Genomic DNA, 21,729 nt, shown 5'->3' with positions numbered 1-21,729 from the left:
TTCAAACCTCATATTTTATGTCGATGTTTCAGAAGCATTTTTGAGAAAAATGGCAATTAATGACATTTTACTAGGAAAATACTTGATAGATCAGTTTTATTTCTTTCATATACTTTTAAAACAAAATGATGAATTGAAAACCATAAAAATTGTTTTGAATGACAGAAAACTATATTTGGTCATTTCATATTACTTTAAGCCTAAAAAACTGGGTAATTAAGGCCTACAATAAAAAAGGTAAAGTTAATACTAAATGCACTGTATTTAATAGCACAAATTAAAATTTGAGGTAATTGAAAGCAATTTGGCATTACATTGAAGGGAAAGCCACTAAGCATCATTATGGTGCTTTTAAAATAAAATGTTTTAGAAGTAAGCATTCAATACAGCATAAAAAGTAGCAATTCACAGCTATCTACAGCAGTGATTGAACCATACCTATCCTGGGAACCAAATTTGTTTATTGAAAGAGGATCTAAGAATCCCTTGTGCATCATTGATACAAATATCATCTATTTCTTAAAAGAAACATACATTTCATACAAATAATTTGAATAAATAAATTCACAGCTAGATACTTTATTATGCAGCTGAAAAGGTAAGAATAAAAAAGAAGATTGATACAATCATCATAAGGAAAATTTTGCAAAGGTAAAATAGTAGAATCAAAACAGATAATTCCACTGAAAAATTTTAAATGACAATGACATCCCCTACTCCATCATGAAAGATCTTCCTTCATGAAGGATGATCAGTAACAAGATATTAAGCACATCTATAAAGTAAATGTTTCTATGATATGTGAAGTAAAATTGTAAGTCACTTACAGATTGATGTCCATAAATAATCAATTACTATGAATGAGGGAATTGGCACATCTTCAATAATGGCTTGTGGTCTACCAGGAAAAGTCTCAGGTGCCAGAAGGAGTCACAATGTAGACTTCTATCAAGAAATCATAATCAAAGGAAAAGGGGCATTAAGGGGTCTTATTGGCCCAAAATACAACCAAAAATTAATCACTGAATGTTGAAAGTGTTATTTGTGACTTTGGAATCTTGAATCAATAACTGGAAAAACACAGAATTTTTGAAAATTCATATTTCATAATTACTAAAGAATTTTTTGAAATTCACTAAAATCAAGGAATTCTATTTAAGCTGCTTTAGCTTTCATATTTGTTTAATTCTGATTCTACTGAATTTTGCTTGTTCAATGAAACAAGTTTGTAGTAATGCAATTGAAGTAATAAATGCCGATAATAACTACAGAATATTGTATTCAAAGAAGATGAATAGCTCTGATCTAATTATTTTTCGACATAACTTCCGAAGATTGCCAACAGGACATTCACCTGGGTTAAAAATACTTTCACCTTGGTTAAAAATAACAAAAAACGGATACACAGGTAAGCGTGTGTCTTGTTTACATTTCATTTCACCTATTTCATGATTAGTTTTCAACTAAATAATGACAAATACTGACCACATTTGTGCCATATTATATCACTATACATAAATTACATAAGGATCCTTGCATTATATTCAAACTTTTTTTCTTTTACAGCTTAAGTTCATCAAAGAAGCGGGTCTTCCTTGCCACTGATTATCCCCTTTCAATTTGCAATTAGATTTTTTTTTTTTAAAAGAATCAACCCTTACAGCACATGCGCGGAGAAGGCGGTCACCAGAAGTCACATGCCTACAAATTTTATCTAGGTCAACTTCTTGTCTTTGAAGACAATATATGTATCGCCACCTATTTCATGTATTTAATGCATTTTATTTGTGGATATCAAATGAAATTATACAGGAAAAGTACAATTTAGTAGAAATAATTCCAAGTAAAGACATATTTCAACAGAAAAAAAAAATGACAGCTAAAGCAGCTTTAACAATTTAGTTAATTATAGTTATATAATCTAAAGTTGTGACTTTGAACTTAAGCATCCACTAGCATTCATTTTCTTGCTATTTTTATACATTGTATAATTATGGTTTAAACAGAGTTGATGTTTTTCTAACATTATCCAAGAAATAATGCCCCTACACCTTTAAAATGACTTTCTGTGAAGTCAACCACAGGTTCCACATAATTTATTTATACCACAAGATGTAAAAAATTGACTGCAGTTTTCATATCACATTACATCATAGCACTGTAAAATATTGTATAATAAAAAAATTTTCTTTGAGACAGTGCAAAATGAAACCTGAAATATAAAGGCCAAAACTCTGAATACCTGAAAACAGAATAAGATGCAATACCTTCTAAAATCAGAAATGTAAGCCTTATCCTTGAGAGTACTACAAGTCACCTTGTTGTACATATAACATTACTCCATGTGACTAATATTCAAATAAATATTGGATGCAGATCATTTGGCACTGCCAATAACCACAAACATACAACCCAACAGAAACTGGGCATAAAATTTAAATCAGTCAACTTGCAACTATTTAAAAATTCATGAATTTCATAAAAACTAGGCTTAAATTCCATTATCCAGCACTTTTGAATTTAGGTAACATAAGTCCAAATTTGGCTTCCATTCCAGCAAATGTTGCTCGAGCAAGTCTGTAACCACCTATATGATCTGGATTTCTAGATAATTGTTCTTCTATTTTTGTGGCACTAGCTTCAGATCCTTCTGGTCGCCTGAAAAGAGTGAATAGCTTTATAATGTGAACAGTCTACCAAGGTAAGCATACTTTACATGAATGTTTACTACTTTGGCTTTACTCACAATCTTTGCCTCATCTATATGTTGGTATGATTTGAAGTCAGCAAGCTGTCATTATAAATATATTAAGTTCATACAGAAAACACAGACATATAGATTCTCCTTCAGTCTCTAGGGTTTCTCCACTCGAGATAGTTAAAATCTAAAATTCAACTATCACGAGTTGAGAAATCCTATAATCCCCTACAGAAATGAGGGAGAATCTGTTTCTCCCATGGATAAAACCATAAAAAAATAAATTAAATAACACCCTATATTCTCCCAGCATCAACTACATTATCAAGGACCTCCCCTCCGGTCATCAAGTCGTTGTGTTATCAACATCACTACCAATTAATACACTACCAACTAATATTTTATAATATGAATAACATTCGTAAATCAACGAGTATTTAATTGATCAACAATATGAAAAACAACTGTAAACATAGTAAACATGGTAAGCGTTGTAAGCCTGGGAGTCTTCGCGCGACATTTTATTTCCCAACACGTGGCGGGAAATTACAAATTTATAATCACTGGCTCATGCGGTGTGAATGAAGCCTATAAATGGGAGAAAGAATGTTTTTGAATTCATGTTCATCAAACAAAATTGGAAGGATAATTTTTATAGACAAACACGGATGAAAAGCCTAGCAATTAATTGTAGTTGATGTTTAATAAAGCTATTTAAGAATGAACATTACCTTCCACCAAAGTCTACCCTGAAGACCCTCTGGAGTAATTCGTATGTGAGTAATGTTACACCAAATTGTGGTGAAGATCTAAACACTCGAGCTACAAAAAAGAGCGATTTGTTTCTTTAAATAATTTATGATTAAATCTAACAGTCCTACAGGCTATTCATACTAAAAATATCACAAAGAGATACCTTAAAAATAGGAAGTGTAATGTGTATACATTTTGTATATGCCAAGATTCAAAATGGTATTGGTGATTGTTTTAATAATAGTACTTTCCACAGTAACATGAACTCACTGACAGACATCAGATATTGACAAATTCGCAGCTACAAAATCATGGCAATTACACATCATTCAGTAACAAGCTTATTTCTCCACATATATTAATTACATTTTAAAGAAGGAAAATTTCAGCTCTATCAAAAGTTTTCGATAACAATAAAATAGTTTATTTTTTAAGTGAAGCTAATAAGAAGGGTTGAGGGAAAAAGGTACATTCAAATACAAATTAAGAACAGATATGAAGGCAGACTTTTTTTAAATGGCACCTAACTTTAGTACCATTCATATTGTACTAAGACAGATTTTTCAATTAAAGATTTCTCTTCAAAAGATCTCACTAACAAATCCTTAATATCATAAATGTAGATTCATAAATAATGTACCTGGTGTTCCCTTCCAGAATGCTGCAAATCCTTCCTCGTGATATATTTTTCTAGCACAGTCAATGACCCCTTTGTATGTTGTCTGACCTTGCCGTGCTGCCACCTGTAGTCTGGTTTTGATTACATCAGCAGGAGTAGGTAATGCTGCTGCAGGCATACCTGAAATATATAGAAGTTATACATGAGATTGGAATTTTAAAATAATTTATAATAGTCTGAATAATGAAAGGTACTTTTATACTGCCTTATCTTGATGGTATATTTTGTAAAGCAATATGATATCACATGCAGCGGTTCAAATTATTTTTCAAGAGTGAAATGCATCCTACCTGAAAGGTCTTTTATACAAAAGTTAAAGGTCGTCAGTATGAGCAAACATAAATATGGTAATTCTAGAACTTCGGTATATATTTCAAAGGTCATACAACAGAAATTGAGGGTCCTGGTCCTCACACCAGTGCCAATTTAAACCCTTGCTCAGGACCCTCTGTGTGAGAATATATACATTCTAAACCAAAAAAATATGAGCACATTGACTAAACTTCCAGGTAACTACAGCTAGTTGAAAAAAACCAGTTCCAATTTCAATACAAATCTAGGTAGGCTATTGAATAATTCCAGTGATTTTCCTACTGTTTTTGGGAAGGGGCCCGGGGCTCATGCAATTGGGAAAAAAGCGTGTGAAATCGCTAATTTGAGAAATGATATATAAATGAGAAACACTACAGTTCCCTCAGTATTGAAAAGTGCAGATTTCCCTTGGAGGACAATTTGGATACAACAGACTGAAGAATAGTTTGTACATGTACATCTCTCATAAAAAATTCATATTAATAATGCATATATTGTTTTCCTTTTTCATCAGTTTCAAACATTAATAAAACATTTGTCATTTGAATCATTTAATAGAATATTAAAATTTAAGTTTTCTTTCATGTTGATTTTTTTAAGGAAAATGAATCTAATTTCCTACATCTAACACTATCAGCTGAGCTCAGTTTTTTTAATAGAACTTGGAATTATGAGACGACACTGCGCCAGAAATTGAATTGCCCAGTCAGAAATATTCTATTGACGTATTGTATGAGTCATTTTTCGGCTTGCCTGTCTAACCTTTTTAGTTCCCTTCAGGTGCAATGATGACATAGAATCGAGTAGATTGCAATGCAATCATAATGGCATTGATAGTATAAGGAAAACTAACGAAACACCCCAAATGTACATAAACAAAGTATGATATGGAAGAAAAAAAACAACATGATCACAATCTTGAGGCGACCGAACGTCTATTGACAATTTGGAATTTTACAACCAACAATTGTGATTTTAGAGCCTTTTTCTCATTTGGAATGGGGCCGAAATTTGGACCTAAAATAAGGGTTGGAAAATCATTGAATTCAAATATCTGTCTAAGTAGAAATCTGCCCTACATTTTACCAATGTGTTGTACTTAATTACTACTGAACTTCTGTGTAATCTTTTGGACACTGGTCTATTTCAACTAGTGTAATTATTTTCTGATGATTTTAAATACAGATCATAAGAAACTAATATTATGGTTTCAAACCCCAAAAAGCAGTTTAAATATTTCCTGGGAACAACCTCTCAACAATTTAACATTATCATCTTTCAAATTACCTGCCAGGGTAGCAGCTAACAAAAGAGTTCCAGGATTGTTGTAACCATTCTCATCAGCCAACCATTTCTTTACATGTGCATATGCTGGGAAATATATGGCTGAAAAGGGAATGTCCCTTAGAAAACAAGCTCTCGATCCCTACAGAGCAAGCACAGATAGAATTAATAAGTAACAAGTTGCAAAGACAGAAATGCCGCAAAAGCAAGAAATAATGTATTCACTAGCAAGATTTCTTTGGTCTATCTGATGAGCAAGAAATAATGTATTCACTAGCAAGATTTCTTTGGTCTATCTGATGAAAGTTTCTGCAATCCTTTCTATATTTCCAATTAAACTTGAACACAAAGACTTTTCTATCAAAATCAAAATTTGTTTGGTTTGGACAGGTGTTTGGTTTATCCAGGGTTTGGTTTAGACAGGTTTCAATGTACTTTTAATTTACAAACAACTACAGACCACAGTACTAGTCTTAGTCTGTAATTTGGTTGTTGCACTTCTATATAATTATAATATACAAGTAGATTGTATATATGAAATTGGAACTTTCTAAGGCTGATTTTAGAGAAAGATGACTGATTGTTTTTTCTAAAAATAAATAGACCTGTAAACATTAAGAACTATAGTTAAGTTAAAACATAATGAAGTATGTAGAACAAAAAAGTATACTTCGGTCAATGGGTTTTCTGTACAATGTATCACCTCTATCACTGTTAAGTCTGACATTTATATCGATTGGTACTTTAGTAGCAATAATCAAATAGGAACCAGGAAGTATTATTAACACTGATTAAAAATGAAACAAGAGGCAAACATTGGAAAAAAACATGTGAAGAGCTACCAACCTTGTACAGTCCAAGAAAACCAAGTTCTCTAATCACAGAGAAAGCACTAACTCTTTGAGTTCCTACTATTTCACCCGCAACTTGAAGACGGATTTTAACTATTTCTAAAGGATTTGTAAACATAACTTGCGATGCACCCGCCTACAAAAACAAGGAAAATAGAAAATTAGTCTGCTGTTCATGAGAAAAAGACTAAACAAAAGTCTTCTCTTTCCTACTAAGTTGAAGTTCATGTTTTGCTATAAAACATTTAAAAAGTCAAATTGATAAAAGAAAATCTTAATCTAGCCTTCAGTCTTTATACATGTGTGAGGAATTGGGGGCTCTTTTAAACTTGATTAGTGACAGAACAAAACAATATGTGCTACCTGGTAGTTAGACCAAACCAGTAATTGACCCTTTCTATAATTTATCATTAATCAAAAAATTTTATAAATATTTTGTCAATTAATTTCACATATACAGTGTTCCTACAACTTGTAAAATGCATAAACATTAAATATGAGAACCAATTAGCAACTCAAAATGAGTTCTAAACACAACCTATATTGATGTTTCAATGTAAAATCAAATAAACACACCGTTCCTCCTGCAACCATTTCTGCCCACAAAGGTAGACTTCCATCTTTGTTCATTAAATGATCTCTCATAAAATCATTCATCTATCAAAATAGAGAAATACCATATCAAACTGTAATCATTCAACTTTGACATAAAAATATAATACATGTAGGCTTTTCAAAGGGTAAGGAAAATTAAATCACATAAAATCAGTTCTATAACATTTATTTGACTAGTAAACTTTTACTGCAAATTGAAAAAGAGTGGTTGTGCTTTCAATACAGTTCGAGTAAATCTTCTGATTTAATATTTAAACTTCTTCATAAAACTACAAATACCCTAATGATCAAATAGTCCCATCTTTTCACCCAACTGAAGTCTGACCAAACAAGAGTATTAATCAGTACAGGAAGTGGTACCTCACTTTTCAAATTATCATAAATTAAAAAATACAGTGTATAATATGACACCCACACCAATATATTCATGTTTAAAAATTTCTAATTAGCTGAATCAATAAAAGTCTTCAAGTGATTTTATAACAGAGTCATGTAAATTCACAAAATATATCTTCAGTACCCAAGCAAATTGATACTAACTGTTAATTTGATAGCTTTTTCAGGACACACTCCAACAAGCTGTGGACCTAAACCTCTGTACAGACCACGGAAACCTTCAAACCGCAACACCTTTTTGAAACAGTCCCAACTGTTTTTATACATGAGTTCACCAACCATGGCTGTTCTTTGATTTTGGAGTCGTGTCTTTACCAGATCAATTGGATAGACAGCAGTAGCACCAGTAGCTGAAAGAAAATAAAACATGAAAAATAATTCATATACACATAATATGAGACAGGCATTTGCCTTAAGTGCAAGCATTGCATTGAGAAGGTTCCCATTTAAAGTGTAGCATTGAGTAGGTTCCAATTTAAATAAAATATATTTCATGTCATTTACCATATGTGCAAAATTTGATTATGAATAATTTCATCTGTGAGAGCGGGCAAAAGATATTCCAAATATTTGTAATTTTGTCAGTTAAACAATTCCAGGTTCGGACAATGCCTTGTTTTACCACAACCAAAAGTCTGTGAGGGCAGGCAAACGATATTCCAAATATTTGTAATTTTATCAGTAAAACAATTCCAGGTTCGGACAATGCCTTGTTTTACCACAACCAAAAGTACGTTTTCTGTGATAATAGTAGTTCTGATTAACTAACATGTGGGTCTCTGAAATGTTTTGTTTAGCAGGTGTTTTAACAACATTTCAGAGCTTCAATAGGTAAAAATGTAGTGTCTTGCTTTGACCAAAGTTTCTTAAGTGGTCAATATGAAAAAAGAATCCAGATAGATTGAATTTATTCATTTAAGAGCTAGCTTCAAAGAGATATGGATGTATTCGCCCCTTTAATAACAAAGAGGTTGGAAGCCTTGGTCTGATCACTGCATATTGGCCCATTGTCAATGGTGACATAATCGGTATCAGCTTGTCATTAATAGAAACATCATCAGTAAAGAAAGTAATATCCTAATTATACATCAAATAATCTGTTTATAAATTAATATATTCAAATATGACTAAATAGCCATCCAGAGTTTTTTTAATGAATTAAATATGTGATAAAAAGATTTTGACTTTGCATTGTCAAATATTGGCTCCTGTATCAACCCTCAACCGATATCAACCCTTGAGCAGAGCTCCTTGGTTGATACGATGTTGACTTTAAAATACCACTAAAACCCTTACCTCCAGCTATAGAGCCAAGCGTAAATCTGTACATAGATTCTAATACACTAAGTAATGGGGTTCTTTCTGTTCCTTGTTCAAGGCGAAGCTTTTCCTAAAATATCATAAAAAAAACTTCTTTCTTATATTGAATTGTGCATACAGTATTAAAAGCATTTCATTTTCACTTTCATCTTTCTAAATCTTGCACCATTCTTTCTGTTGAAAGAAATATTACACATTGAATAAAGAGCTTTGCTAAGGGCTGCATGATAAAACCGTAGCCAATTGAATTATGTTCACTTGAAGTAAGTGTGGACACAATATTAGTTTTTGAAACACTAAATATAGGGACTTACAGTTCATTATGGACACAACTCCTTATTTGGACACATTACACAATATTTTGAAATTCAGTTTATGTATTGAGGTCTTCTTCAGGACGCATTCATGAATCACTTTGTACCTCATCTCAAAAAACAGTAAACGATATGGTTTATTTGGTAAGCATACTTCTTAAAATTCTTGTATTTAGACTGGTTTTTCTTATAGAATCTAATATAAAAAAAACTTCAAAATTGCACCAAAAATAAAAAGTCTATGTTTGGGGTATGCTTCCCTTTGACCCTTTATACAGTCAAACCTCGGTAGCTCGAACTCCAAGGGACCATTGAAATGTGTTTGAGTTATAAGGAGCTCGAGAAATTGAAGTTCATATATTTCCGGATTTTTTTCATTTCCAGTCCAACTTCAACTTTATCGTTAGAAATTGTTTACTTAATACGAAGTTGTGTTAGTTTGTGGATCTTTTTCAGTCACTTTCGGAAGATTTATGTTAATTTGTGGACATTAAAAATGTTGAGTTTGCTTTTAAAAATGTTCTGAGTTTGAGTTCCTTGGTCAATAATTTGTTTTCATCTGATTTTCTTTCATGCTTTGATGACTTAAATATCATCTGTAATTAAATAAAATGACACCGATTTATGATAGGGTTTCAGTTTTTCACACCTTCTATTACGCAAGCTGACAAAATGGCTGACGAGTTTAAGTTAGTGAAGGTTATTCTCTTAAATTTATTACCGAACGGACCTACTAGTCAGTTCGAGTGTCTGAGAAATCGAAGTTAGAGAAATCCATGGTTATTTATATTGATTATACAGGAGAAATCCAGGGTGTTCGAGTCATCCGAGTTCGAGCAAGTGAAGTTCAACTGTAATTCAAAAACTGTGGAAAATATCTAAAATCTGATTGAAAAATTTAGTCAAGGAATTTCATGAGGAAAAAAAATAATTTTAAACCAGACCAGAAATAAACAAACTATTGTCAAGAAATCAGAAAAAAAAACACTTGTTGCTAGCCCTTTGTGGCCCCTTATTCTTATCTGGCTCAGGTCACAACCCCAAAAATTAATCCCAGCTTATATTATGTGGTATGGCACAATGTAATACAATTTCAATAAAGATTCATTCACTTAAAGTCAAGTTATCAGGAAATGCATGTTTCATGCCCCAAATTTTTGAAAAGTTCATCTTAACCCCAAAAATTCATCCAAATCTGACCATTGTGGTTTTGACTATCACGGAACAATATTATTGACATTCCTATACTATTGTTGGAGTTTTATAGTCTAATTCAATGAAATGCTTGTTTCAGCCCCTTTTTGGACCCCAATTCTAACATTGGGTCATTATCCCAAAAATCAATAGCACCTTTCTTTTTGTGGTTTGGAAACTTGTTTTAAAATTTTATAAACACCAATTAACTAATATTCAAGTTATCCCATGAAAACCAAGTGTCCACGGACAATGACGACAACAGTATACCAATATATAACCGCAAATATTTTGCGGTCATATAAAAAATGAATCACATACCAATATTTCATAGTCATTTCAAAGGACATACATCTCATTCATAATAGCAAGACATGCATTTTTTCTGTTATAATAACTCTCTAATACCAATGTGTTTGTCGCTATCATAGAAAAAAAAAATATAAATACCTCAGCTATTTGCATCTGTATTGAAAAGGGTGTTTGTCTGCCTTCTATTGGTGAAATAATATCTAAATCTTCATAAACTATTCTCCTGTAAAATAAATAAAATTAGTATCTTCTTACATATTGTGTTTTAAGTAAAAAATATTGGTCTACGACATAAGCCCCCCGGACAAAAGCCCCATCTTATAATAAGCTTAATGTTAATGTAAAAATATGTATTTGTTTTTATTTATTTTTGTTTGTTAGGTTTTTTCCCTTGACTGTTCCTTTTATATTGGTATTGCATTTTATTTGTGTTTGTCCTTTTTTTGTGTAGTTTTTTTATTTTTTTTCCTTCGACTGTTCCTTTTATATTGGTATTGCATTTTATTTGTGTTTGTCCTCTTCTGCGTATTTTTTAATTCTGTTTATTTTATTTAGGAAGTTTTTGTTTGTATTAAAATGGTTCAATTTCTGGTTATGTTTTTTTTCCATTTTTTGTTTGTTTTGTTTGTGTATTTTTTAAAATTCTAATTAGTATATTTAGGAAGTTTCTGTCATGTAATAAAATGGTTCAATTTCTATGTATTTTTTTTCAGGGTATACTTATTTTATATTTGATGTTATATTTCTTGTTATCAGAATCATTTGAAATTTCAACAATGAAATAAGAAAAGCTGCCAGTAACACTTTTTAAAAAGAAAACGAAATGACTGTTTTTAGATATATTTCCTTTTTAAAGAGTGTATATTTGACAACTGTTATCATTTTATTGATAAAATATTGTCTTAAAAAGAAACATTTTAGAAATTGAATTTCAAATTTTATACTTTCAGTAATACTAGAAATATAGAGGGTCTTCTATCCTGATCCCAAAAAAAATACTTGGTACTTTTCTGCCATAAATATTAACATTAGGCTCACAATTAAAAGTCTCTTTTCCAGATTAAGAAAATTTCAATAGGATTTATTAGGTACATACATGTACATGTATCTATATACAATATGCACATGTACTTATATATATTCTTATTTGTTTTATAAAGTAAGAACATTGAAACTAGACTTCAGATATATGGTCAACGCTTCAATAAATTAGTAGGTGCTTTCTCCTTCAATTTTTTTCAGAATTTTAAATATTTAACATCAAGTCAACTACTGCCAAAAACATTTATATCTAAGATGCTGTATTACCAAATATCATAATTTTTGACTGCAACATTTCATACCCTGTTTGGTGCTGAAGTCCTACTAGTTGATACAATATATCTATCTCTAATGGTGTAATTTGTGCAAATTCTTGAGCCTGGTACAACATTTCCTCTGAAAAAATAACCAACAATTAGGACTAGCATGCAATACTGCAATGAATTACTTTACGAAAAAAAAGCTTCTTATCATTGTTCTTTTTCCTTAATGAATTTATGAATCACTCATAACTTTTGTGTACACAATCGGATCAAACCAAAACTTGAACTTGACTTGTACTTTATATTACTCACTAAATATTCAAAAAATTGTGGAACAATCCTTTAATATGTTCTTTAAGTTATCATTTGGATACCGTCAGAGGATGGATATGCAACTTTTAAGAGGGTATCAAATAATACCTGGCCAATTCCTGAAGTGGGGTATGAACGGGGGATTTCACCCTGTTACATTGTACTTGTTTGCTTTTAATAACCGCTAAAAAGTATATGAAACTTGTATCAGATAAGACTGGTCACAATACATATTCAAAATGTGTTTTATTCTTGTAAAGCATACATAAAACATCCTCATACTTATGTGAATAAACCTCTCAGAAACTTACAACTTGATTGTTCTTTTTTTCTATATGAAATACTTTCTGTTCAGCAGATTTTATGAGGTATACAAAGTTAAATCAGAAGTAAATATAAAGTTAAAAAAGAAATGTAATGGAAAAATTTTGATTTTAAAAAGCATATTGCAAAGTATGTCTGATTCAATAGTGCATACAGAAGTATGAATTCTGAAGGATTTGAATGTTACCTTTCGTAACTTCTGTATTTCGGTTTCCTCTAGTTACAGCCATATATAGCTTTTTTACCAATTCCATATTGTTTAAGAGTGAAACAAACGCAGAAAAGTATGAGTAGCTGACAAGTCTGTGACCTCCACCTCCAACAGATGCCTGGAAACATGACAAAAATCAGTTCAATACTAATGCTTGTACATTTTATGGGAAAATCATATATTAAGTATATTTTATGGTCTATTCAGACATACACAAGTCCCTCATCTTCAAGAATAATTTTAACTTATCCTTCAGTCAATGAAACAGTCATCAATTCAAACTCATAAATAAAAAAATACATAAATAGGGTGTGTAACTTACGTAAGTCTCTTTCCGGATTAATTTTTTATTCAAATTTCTAATGTTGAAAGCATCCATAACCAAAGAAAGATTTATTCATAGTTTGCTACATCCAAGTATATCATTATGATGCCAAATTATAAGAATTTTTTATTTTGTGGTGTAACCAAACCTATTACAATGTAGATATAATTCATCATCATTTCGTAATAATTGTATTTATGCATACAAGTTTTTGTTGGTAAGATTGTAGTTTTCTTTCAATTAACAACCACTTCCAATGTTTTGGAATGGGGTTACGACTCTTTATAATGAACTCACAGGGTCACAAGCCCATTACCTAAACTGAAGAAAAATATACACTTTCTTCTGAGATATGGTATTCCCTTTGGCATTTTGGATGGCTGGTCCTTTGAAGTTTACAGTTACTCAGTACAGTACTGTGATCAAAAGAGAAACTCTCTCACTACTTACTGTGACAAGGTTATCTCTAACAAAATCTGACAGAAGATAACTCTTCAGATTGACCATTAAATGTTCGAAGTCTTTAGCACTTATGTTTCCTGTGTTGTCCTTGTCCATTTTCCTGAAGGCTTGTAAAGCATGTTCTTCGTGGAAATCCTAAAAACAAAGTTAATGTATGTAAACAAAAGTGAAAATATTTGTAATAGGTGGAATACACTTATAATAAGGCCCATTTTTGGGACCCTGTATGACTAAAACACAGAAATAAGGAGAATTTTTGTAAGTCAGCTGACTTTACCTGGTAAAAACAGTGAAATCGGAAATAAATACACAGTAAAAAAAATCATTATATGGTATGTATATAAATATAATATGAAGAAGTTTCTTTAATGTGTATAAATTTAGATGAAAACGCTGTCATGAATAGAAAATCAACTTTATCAAAACATTTATATTATGTGTATGAATTAAATACCAGACATAGCTAATAGAAAAGTTCTTCATAAAGCTACCAATACAGTACTTCTGTGTTCACATTAATATTATAGAATTCCTATTGTGCAGTTACAAAAAAACAATGTTTTTGATTTTCCTAATGTTAGAAAAGAATAGTAATTTACAAAAAAAAAAAAAATATCTGTATGTACGATTTATAGTTAAAGCAGAAATCAGAGAATCTGCAGAAAAATTACATCTCCAAAACTACCTGTAATGCTCTTTAAGTCATAAATAAAATTATCTCATTATCTTATTGCAGGATATATACATTTTTTATAGGTACATGTCCAATACATCTACATTATGTGAACTGTTCTTGCTCAATGGTAACTTACATGTATCAACTGAGTAAATTCATTGTAAGTTACTTTTCTGTCTTTCTTTTTACCAAAATGAAGTTTGATAAAATCACAGTCAAAGTTGAAGGGAATTTCCCTATTCAATGTTGTGTGCTTGATTATATCTTCAAACTCATCTGAAATGTAAAATGAAATTCAACATGTTTATCAATATGCAACTATATTGATTAAGAAATTAATCTTGGTAACTCCATTTTATCATTGTTTTACCATGGGCTGGCTATTTATGTCACATTGCTAATTAACAACATAAATGGCCAGCATGCTGGTAAAACAATGATAAAATGGGGTTGCCACGATTTATTTCAATTCTAATATGACTAGTTTCTTCATATTTTTAATAAACGAAGCTTAGGTGTTGCACAAAATATTGGGTCATATGTTAATCACTATTTTACCATAGCTGTGGTCTAAAGAGCTTTGAAGCTCACAAGAAGTCACAATGCACTTTTCCCTCCTCCCCATCACCCAGAATTTAAAATAGAGGTATTCTCTATTGTTTACATGATTATTTCTGGAACAACCCTAATAATGAATTACACATTTAAGATTTTCAATAACCTATTTACATTTTAATCTACTAATTGATTATCAAATTTTCAAACTAAAATTCAGAAAAGGGTTCATTAACTGCAGTACAGAATAGTTTCAGTAATAAAATTGTTAATGGTATATTTTTGGGAAATCTATTAAGTTCATGTGTTATAAAATTAAAACTGAAAGAAATATGTCAATAGGACCACAGCTTGTATAGTCGAATGCTCAAGATGTCTGAAGATAAAGACACAAAAATAATTAGATACAAACCACAGGTGATATGGCCATTTCCATTTCTGTCAAATATTTGGAAAGCCAAAGCATACATAGCATCAGGGAGGCAAAGCAATGCCTCAAAGGCTTGGAACTCAGCAAAGGATATCATACTAAAATTATGGAAAACAAATATCATTTTTTCAAGTGCTTTGAACAATAGCTTTTAGACATAAAAATGACTTTTTTTTAAGTTCCAATAATACACATAAGTATATAAAAATAATTAAATAGAATTCTATTACAATACATTGGGAATAAATGCTAGTACAATTTATTTTTTATTTCAAATGACTAATGTGACCTCATGCAACTTTATAATAAATTAAAACAGATGTGTATTCTCTTAGTGCAAATTTCCATGCTGAATAAATGGAAATAGCATTAACCAAATGTGTGGTAGTAGGAATTGATCATTTTTAACAGCAATACTTTAATAAAAGGTGTAATTCCGAATACATGTACATGTATTGGAACAGAACCATGTACATTTACTGTTGTATGTCTGGCTTTTAGAGTGTGTTGTGAATCTTTTAATTAAATCTGAACAATTCCAACTGGATTCACCAGTAAATTAATACAATAAAAAAGATTAAGATCTCAATTGATATTCACTATTGTCAATTATGAAATGTACATATCTCTTCAACTATATATATCACAAAAAAGTTACATAATATTACCCATTGTCATAATACAGTGAACCACTCACTTGTCTTTACTGGTATCCACACTGGATCCAAACAGTTGTAATGTGTAATTATCACATCTGTTTGAGTCTAGGAGTTGAAGATATTTCTGGATAAGGTCAGCATAGGTCATGTACAGCTCCCCACTGCTCGTTGTACCACTGGCATACTAAAAATAGAACAAACTATGTCACATTTCTATCTAACACCTTTAACTCATGTATTTTTATGAGAAAAGTATAACAGAAAACAAGACCTATTTGGACCTGTGTAAATAACATTTAAGTCAATATTCTGTTTCATTACTAACACAAACAAGGTACTCTTCATTACATATAAGTCTATACCCAAACGACCAAAAAAAAAACAAGTCATCTAATGTAAGTTATGAAAAAAATTGACATTAGGTTTTTATAACACAAAAAGCGAGAGGCACACATTTTATGTGCAAATTTATGTTTCACTTATAACTAAAATCAAAACTTTTTGAATACTTAATAGTCTATGTGCAGAGATGGTGTATTGATCACTATTATCAAAACCGAAAAAATAATTTAAGAAAAGATGAAGCAACACCTTTGAATTTGTACTCAATCATGTCATCACATGAACTCAATGAAATATAATGTACAAACTGCACTTGAATACAATGAAAATAATCATAAGATGGAAACAATTTCTCTACATACTATAATCATTACATAATCTGTAACAATGTACAACATATAATAATTATTTCAATTGGGTAAATCATTTAATTAAAAATTTACCTTGGCGAATATCTCACGGAGCTGTTCATTCTCGGCTCTCTTTAACAACTCCACCTTTACAAAATAAAAACACAATCATGTAAATACTAGTACATTATTTGTAAACAAAAAACAAAACAACATTTCAAGAAAAATTATTTCACACTTCAGAACTTTGATTGAAAGTAAATGACATCTTTGACTTCAGACATTATAACTTTATCTATTCTCTATTTCAGTGGCCCATTAACTCTTTGTCATCACAAATGCAACTGCTCTTTAATTTTGGCATGAAATGTACCCAAAAAACATGCATTTGTCTGAGACCATTCTTCAGTATTACAAAGTATCAAGTATATTAAGGTATTAGTTGCTACTTCAGATATCTCTTTCATCTACAAATCATTTTAAATTAATGCAACAGAGAAAATGTTAAGCCTTAAGGAGGTAGACCTAGGGTAAGGGACACAACTCGTAAAAATCATTGGAACTTTTGTATTCAGCATTTTACATCAATCTTAAGTAAGCATATAATTAACTTGGATTCATTTTATCCTGCTTGAGAGGCTTTGGTGAAATTGAATATAATACAAACATATCACTGACTTCATGAGTTATGTCCCTTACCCTAGGTCTACCTCCTTAATTATGCAGCAAGACTTCAAAGACCCTTAGTACTGAATGGAAGAAGTTTGTTCACCTTTGATAAATTGCAACTTGATTTTTCTGGATTAGAAAACATGGTTTAAATTGAATACTCTATAATATCAGTCTTTTATATAGACCATCTTATATACAAAACAGATGACAAAGATTATCATAAACTAAGAAGGATATTAAAATTACTAATCATGAGTGTCCTGTTGGAAAGGACATGTCACTTTCTTGATGCTAGATATATGATGGAGATTTTAACACTTGTCAGCTTAACAGCTCATGTCATTTATAGCTTTTACATGAATGTTGATGTATCTAAAGGTCAAATGTCAAATTGATCAAGATTATATCAAAGAAAGGCATGCAGTTGCTGCATGGGTCCTACACTTTGGATAGTTCAATAACTACAGATACATATATGCAAGAAAAACATATAGCATAATTTGAGAACTACCAATAACTTTCTATCTCCATAATAAAATTGGTATCTCAATTAAGTTAATGGTAGAAATAAAGTTTCCAATGATCATAGAAAATTCATGTAGAAGTGGCCCGAATCACATGTGGTAATCATGTTTACATTATGCATTACTTAATCAAGAATAATGGAAACAGCATCTAAATCCCTCAAAAAATTATGCAATATGCTGCAAGCATCAAAACATAGTAAAATCACTCAAACTCTAGTTATCAATACCTAAAATATTGAATACTTATGTTGCAAAAGTATAGTTAGAATACACTGTTACTGCATGGAAAAGCTGCCTGCTATTTCTAAATATATATATTCTATTCCCAGATGAAAACTGAATGAAAAATATAAAGTAGCACTTCAGATAATAATCATGCAAAATGTGGTTCATGGTTGGAAAGCCTAAATGTTTTTATTTTTGGTATTTTGTTTAAGTAAACAGAAATTAACATGTGGTTTGTCATATAACCCCTGTTCTTAAGAGATAAAAATTATATAGAATGTACTGTAGGATTCAAAATCAAGGGAGATAACTCTGTACATGTCACTAAATTACAATAGAAACTGTCAGATTTTCAATGTGAATTAACTCCTGAGAGCAGAGAGATTGAAATGAATGATCATGCATTTCATTATACAGACCTATAAAACAATTTAACAAAAATAAAAAATGTGTAGCCTTTTATAGGGTGTATCACATTTTACAGAATTTGCATGATTCATAAAAAGATTACTATTTTAAACTTTAAATGTCAAATCAATCACATGTTATTGAATTATAAGGGATTAACATCTATTAAAGATAATTTTCAATTTATGAAGCAAAAGATGTAGGCACAGAAATGAAATGAAAATGGCAAAAATCTATACAACATTAAAAAAAGGATGAACACAACATGTGTACATGCACTAAATCAAATAACCAAACAACATTCAGCAGCTATCACAAGTCTGATGCACTCATATTTATTTGAAGTTTGAAAACCATTAATTTCCTATTTTTACCTCATGAGGATCCAGCACTACTGTTTTACTTAATTTTTACAGGATTATTCATTTAAACCATGGAATATACATGTATATACATGTACTAGTGTAAATTGTGTTCAGTATTCCTCCTTAGGCTAAAAGCTACTAGGTTTTATAACACCTCTGAATACAGAACTTGTCGTAGCAATGACCATGTTGTTTCATTTTGTTACTGAATTTGTACCTCCACATCGGAGAGCAAGGCAATTCTAGTAAAAATCGATAACAGAAATGCCAAACTCTGTATTTTTTTTTGCTTTTGTTACACCAGAAAAAAATAGGGTCGACAAGGAAAAAATAGGGTCAGTCGGACATATTGCATTTTTTTTTCATAATACATCTTATTCAGTTCTGTACCTTTTTAAAAAAAAGTACTGCAAAGGTACAGTGTACAACTGTCTACTGAATTTTCTATGTAAATGTTATGTACAAAAAATATGTATCTACATGACTGTGAATGTGTGAGTACATAATAAAACTACACGAAATCTACAATATAGCTTGCCCTTGCAGTGATTACCGATTACCTTAAATGTGCATGTACATAATAATATAGTATATCTCTACAATCAGGAAGACTCAGTCATATCAATTAAAGTGTATAAGGTCGAATCCAAATTTTATTTTTTATATTATAATTGTGTTACTCTAAATTAGTATGCAGTGTGCAGAGTTTTCAGTTGTTTTTTTTTTAAACTTGTGCCTCCGCTCTGTCTACCAACTGGATTGAGAAAAATATGCATACATCTTTGGGGGAAATTTGCCCATGTAAGAAGCAACTGATATTAAGATGAAATTTTAAGAAATATGAGCCATTTATTCATAGCCATAATCTGTGGTGACCTTAAATTTTGTTAAGAATAAATTATCAAACAGATTTAAGTCAAGTGTGGAACTATAACTTTTGGGTCAATCTGAAATAAAGTTATTCTAATTATACATTTAGTTTAAAATATCCTGTGATTTGAAAATCATCAATGTTATGAAAAACAAAATTAGGAACCACCTTTGCAACAAAATGTGTACTTCTTCCATTGAAAAGCAGCCTTATTTACTACAGTAAATTAAAGAAACAAAATTATTCACATCATATGTAAAATGTAATATGAAGAAGGCAATGGCCTTAAATGTGAGCAAGTCCAAAGCAAAAGTATCAGGTTCCCTTTTCAACAAATAACACTTTATGCCATTTATCAACTTACAAATTTTTCATCAGTAACAAGTAGGGGGACAGCAAAGAAAATTACCAGAAGAACTGTTCCTAGTTCAGCATAGATTGCAGGGTTTCTTCTAGATTTTCCCAACAAGAAGTAGTTTTTGTGACAGGTGTCTTTTAAATGTTTCTTGTAGCTTGCATTTCTAGTATTTACAAAGCTTAAATGTACCCTAGTGTAGTGTTTTGCCTGGAGGAAAATTTCTCATGATGAGTTATTAAACAAATTTCTATACATGATAGTAAGCTATGCTCGCTTATTAAACAAGCAGATTCCCAATTCTGTCTGAAAACTTCCAACATCAGCCCAGAATAATTATTCCTTTACAATTAATTAGACAAATGCAGTGATTTGGCAAGTGCTGGTCATTCTTGCAATTGAAAAAATATCTCAAGAAATTACATTTTTCAACCAATTGATTTTCTTACATTGATTGCCAGTAGGGATATCCAGTTAATCCAATTTAAATTATTAATTACACCAACAAATAAATTTCAATGAGAGGTGTCAGTCAGATACATTGATCTATTGAGCCAAACAATTTTTTATACCATTGTCAATGGTACATATTTATAATATAAATTGGAATAAAAAAGTAAAAAAAAAGATGTTTCAAGTATATACAGAAAAACTGGAGAATCCTTTTACATGTATTATTAGTATTGCAATTCCCAAAAGAAAGGGTTAAGTATAAGACACTGACTGAGTAGAATGCAGAATGCAAGTGTATCTATAAAAGCAAGTTTGAAAATAAAATTAAATAAAAATTATTATTAAGATCCAATTAAATAAAAATTATTATTAAGATCAATTTCATATATTTTTTAGGGACTGAATTTTATTTGTGATTTTGGGGACTAAATTTTATTTGTGACATCTTAAACTATGAACACAAAGTTATGACACTGAATTGTTTTCCTTTTAATATTCATTTGCTTTTTTTATTTGCAACCGATGAAGGTCATGCCTTCGACAGCCTTCAAAATATTTTGCAGATTTGTGCTAATATTGAATAAATTCATGAGTGTACCAAAACAGGAAAAGCAATGATGGGACCTGACCATCTACCACAGTACATGCTGAAGCAACCAACATCCAATACAGGTTCAAGGGAAACAACTCAATGTCCTTGGCATGATTTGAAAGTCATTACAATTTTCCGACTACAAGTATGCAAAAAGACATTTTATACCATACCAAAATCTAAAATAACACAAGATACTCATTCAAAGTTGTTAATTTAGTAACATATCATCACCTTTCTACTTTTCGTATCGCAGTGGACGTTTTGGACTGGACTGATTTTCGAAAGAAACCCGAAGACTTCGCCCTGAAATGGAGAAACTCGAGATTTTGTAAATGAAATATAATTTGCTGGAGTTACAAGAAGCTATATTTCATGCGGCGCTATCATGCATTAGTACTAAATCACAATATTAGTGACACAATAAATTGAAACATCAAGCCAGTGCTGTAACTCACTGTGATATTCGCCATGTTTAGGTTATATTTACGGTTCGGGTACCACGTGAAAGGACGTTTTTCATTGGATAAACACGCTCTCAGCGCGTGAAGTACGGAAAACACCTATCTAAATTCTATTTATA

General features: G+C 30.9%; 1 protein-coding gene across 2 annotated transcripts; it reads right to left on the bottom strand.

Annotated features, from left to right (window-relative positions):
• Positions 1-563: 563 nt before the first annotated feature.
• LOC148611716 (electrogenic aspartate/glutamate antiporter Aralar, mitochondrial-like) lies at positions 564-21,654 on the bottom strand. Of its 2 annotated transcripts, XM_088592540.1 has the most exons (18): positions 21,605-21,654; positions 21,381-21,452; positions 16,772-16,825; positions 16,025-16,170; positions 15,310-15,425; positions 14,479-14,618; positions 13,655-13,801; positions 12,856-12,997; positions 12,072-12,165; positions 10,867-10,951; positions 8,885-8,978; positions 7,733-7,938; positions 7,154-7,234; positions 6,573-6,713; positions 5,730-5,868; positions 4,092-4,250; positions 3,430-3,520; positions 564-2,658 (listed from the first exon to the last, which is right to left on the bottom strand). In XM_088592540.1, exons 1-18 carry the CDS (start codon positions 21,617-21,619, stop codon positions 2,502-2,504), a joined length of 2,079 nt encoding a protein of 692 aa, XP_088448666.1. In that variant the 5' UTR covers positions 21,620-21,654; the 3' UTR covers positions 564-2,501. The 2 variants fall into 2 exon arrangements, with proteins under 2 accessions (XP_088448666.1, XP_088448667.1); XM_088592541.1 differs by lacking the exon at positions 21,381-21,452 and having other exon boundaries at positions 21,605-21,639.
• Between the last annotated feature and the right edge of the window lie 75 nt (positions 21,655-21,729).

This window comes from Perna viridis, chromosome 7 (genome assembly GCF_037379345.1).
Source record: "Perna viridis isolate PV_CMFRI_1.1 ecotype Kerala chromosome 7, ASM3737934v1, whole genome shotgun sequence".
Lineage (NCBI taxonomy): Eukaryota > Metazoa > Mollusca > Bivalvia > Mytilida > Mytilidae > Perna > Perna viridis.
This window is presented reverse-complemented; position numbering and strand designations above follow the sequence as displayed.

What these genes read in the sequence shown, in the direction of transcription:
- LOC148611716 (XM_088592540.1), bottom strand. An exon ending in GCTTGGCTCTATAGCTGGAG is followed by an intron (nt 7,939 to 8,884) that starts GTAAGGGTTTTA and finishes ATTTTCTTTCAG; the next exon opens with CTACTGGTGCTACTGCTGTC. An exon ending in AGGGTAGACTTTGGTGGAAG is followed by an intron (nt 2,659 to 3,429) that starts GTAATGTTCATT and finishes CACTCTTTTCAG; the next exon opens with GCGACCAGAAGGATCTGAAG.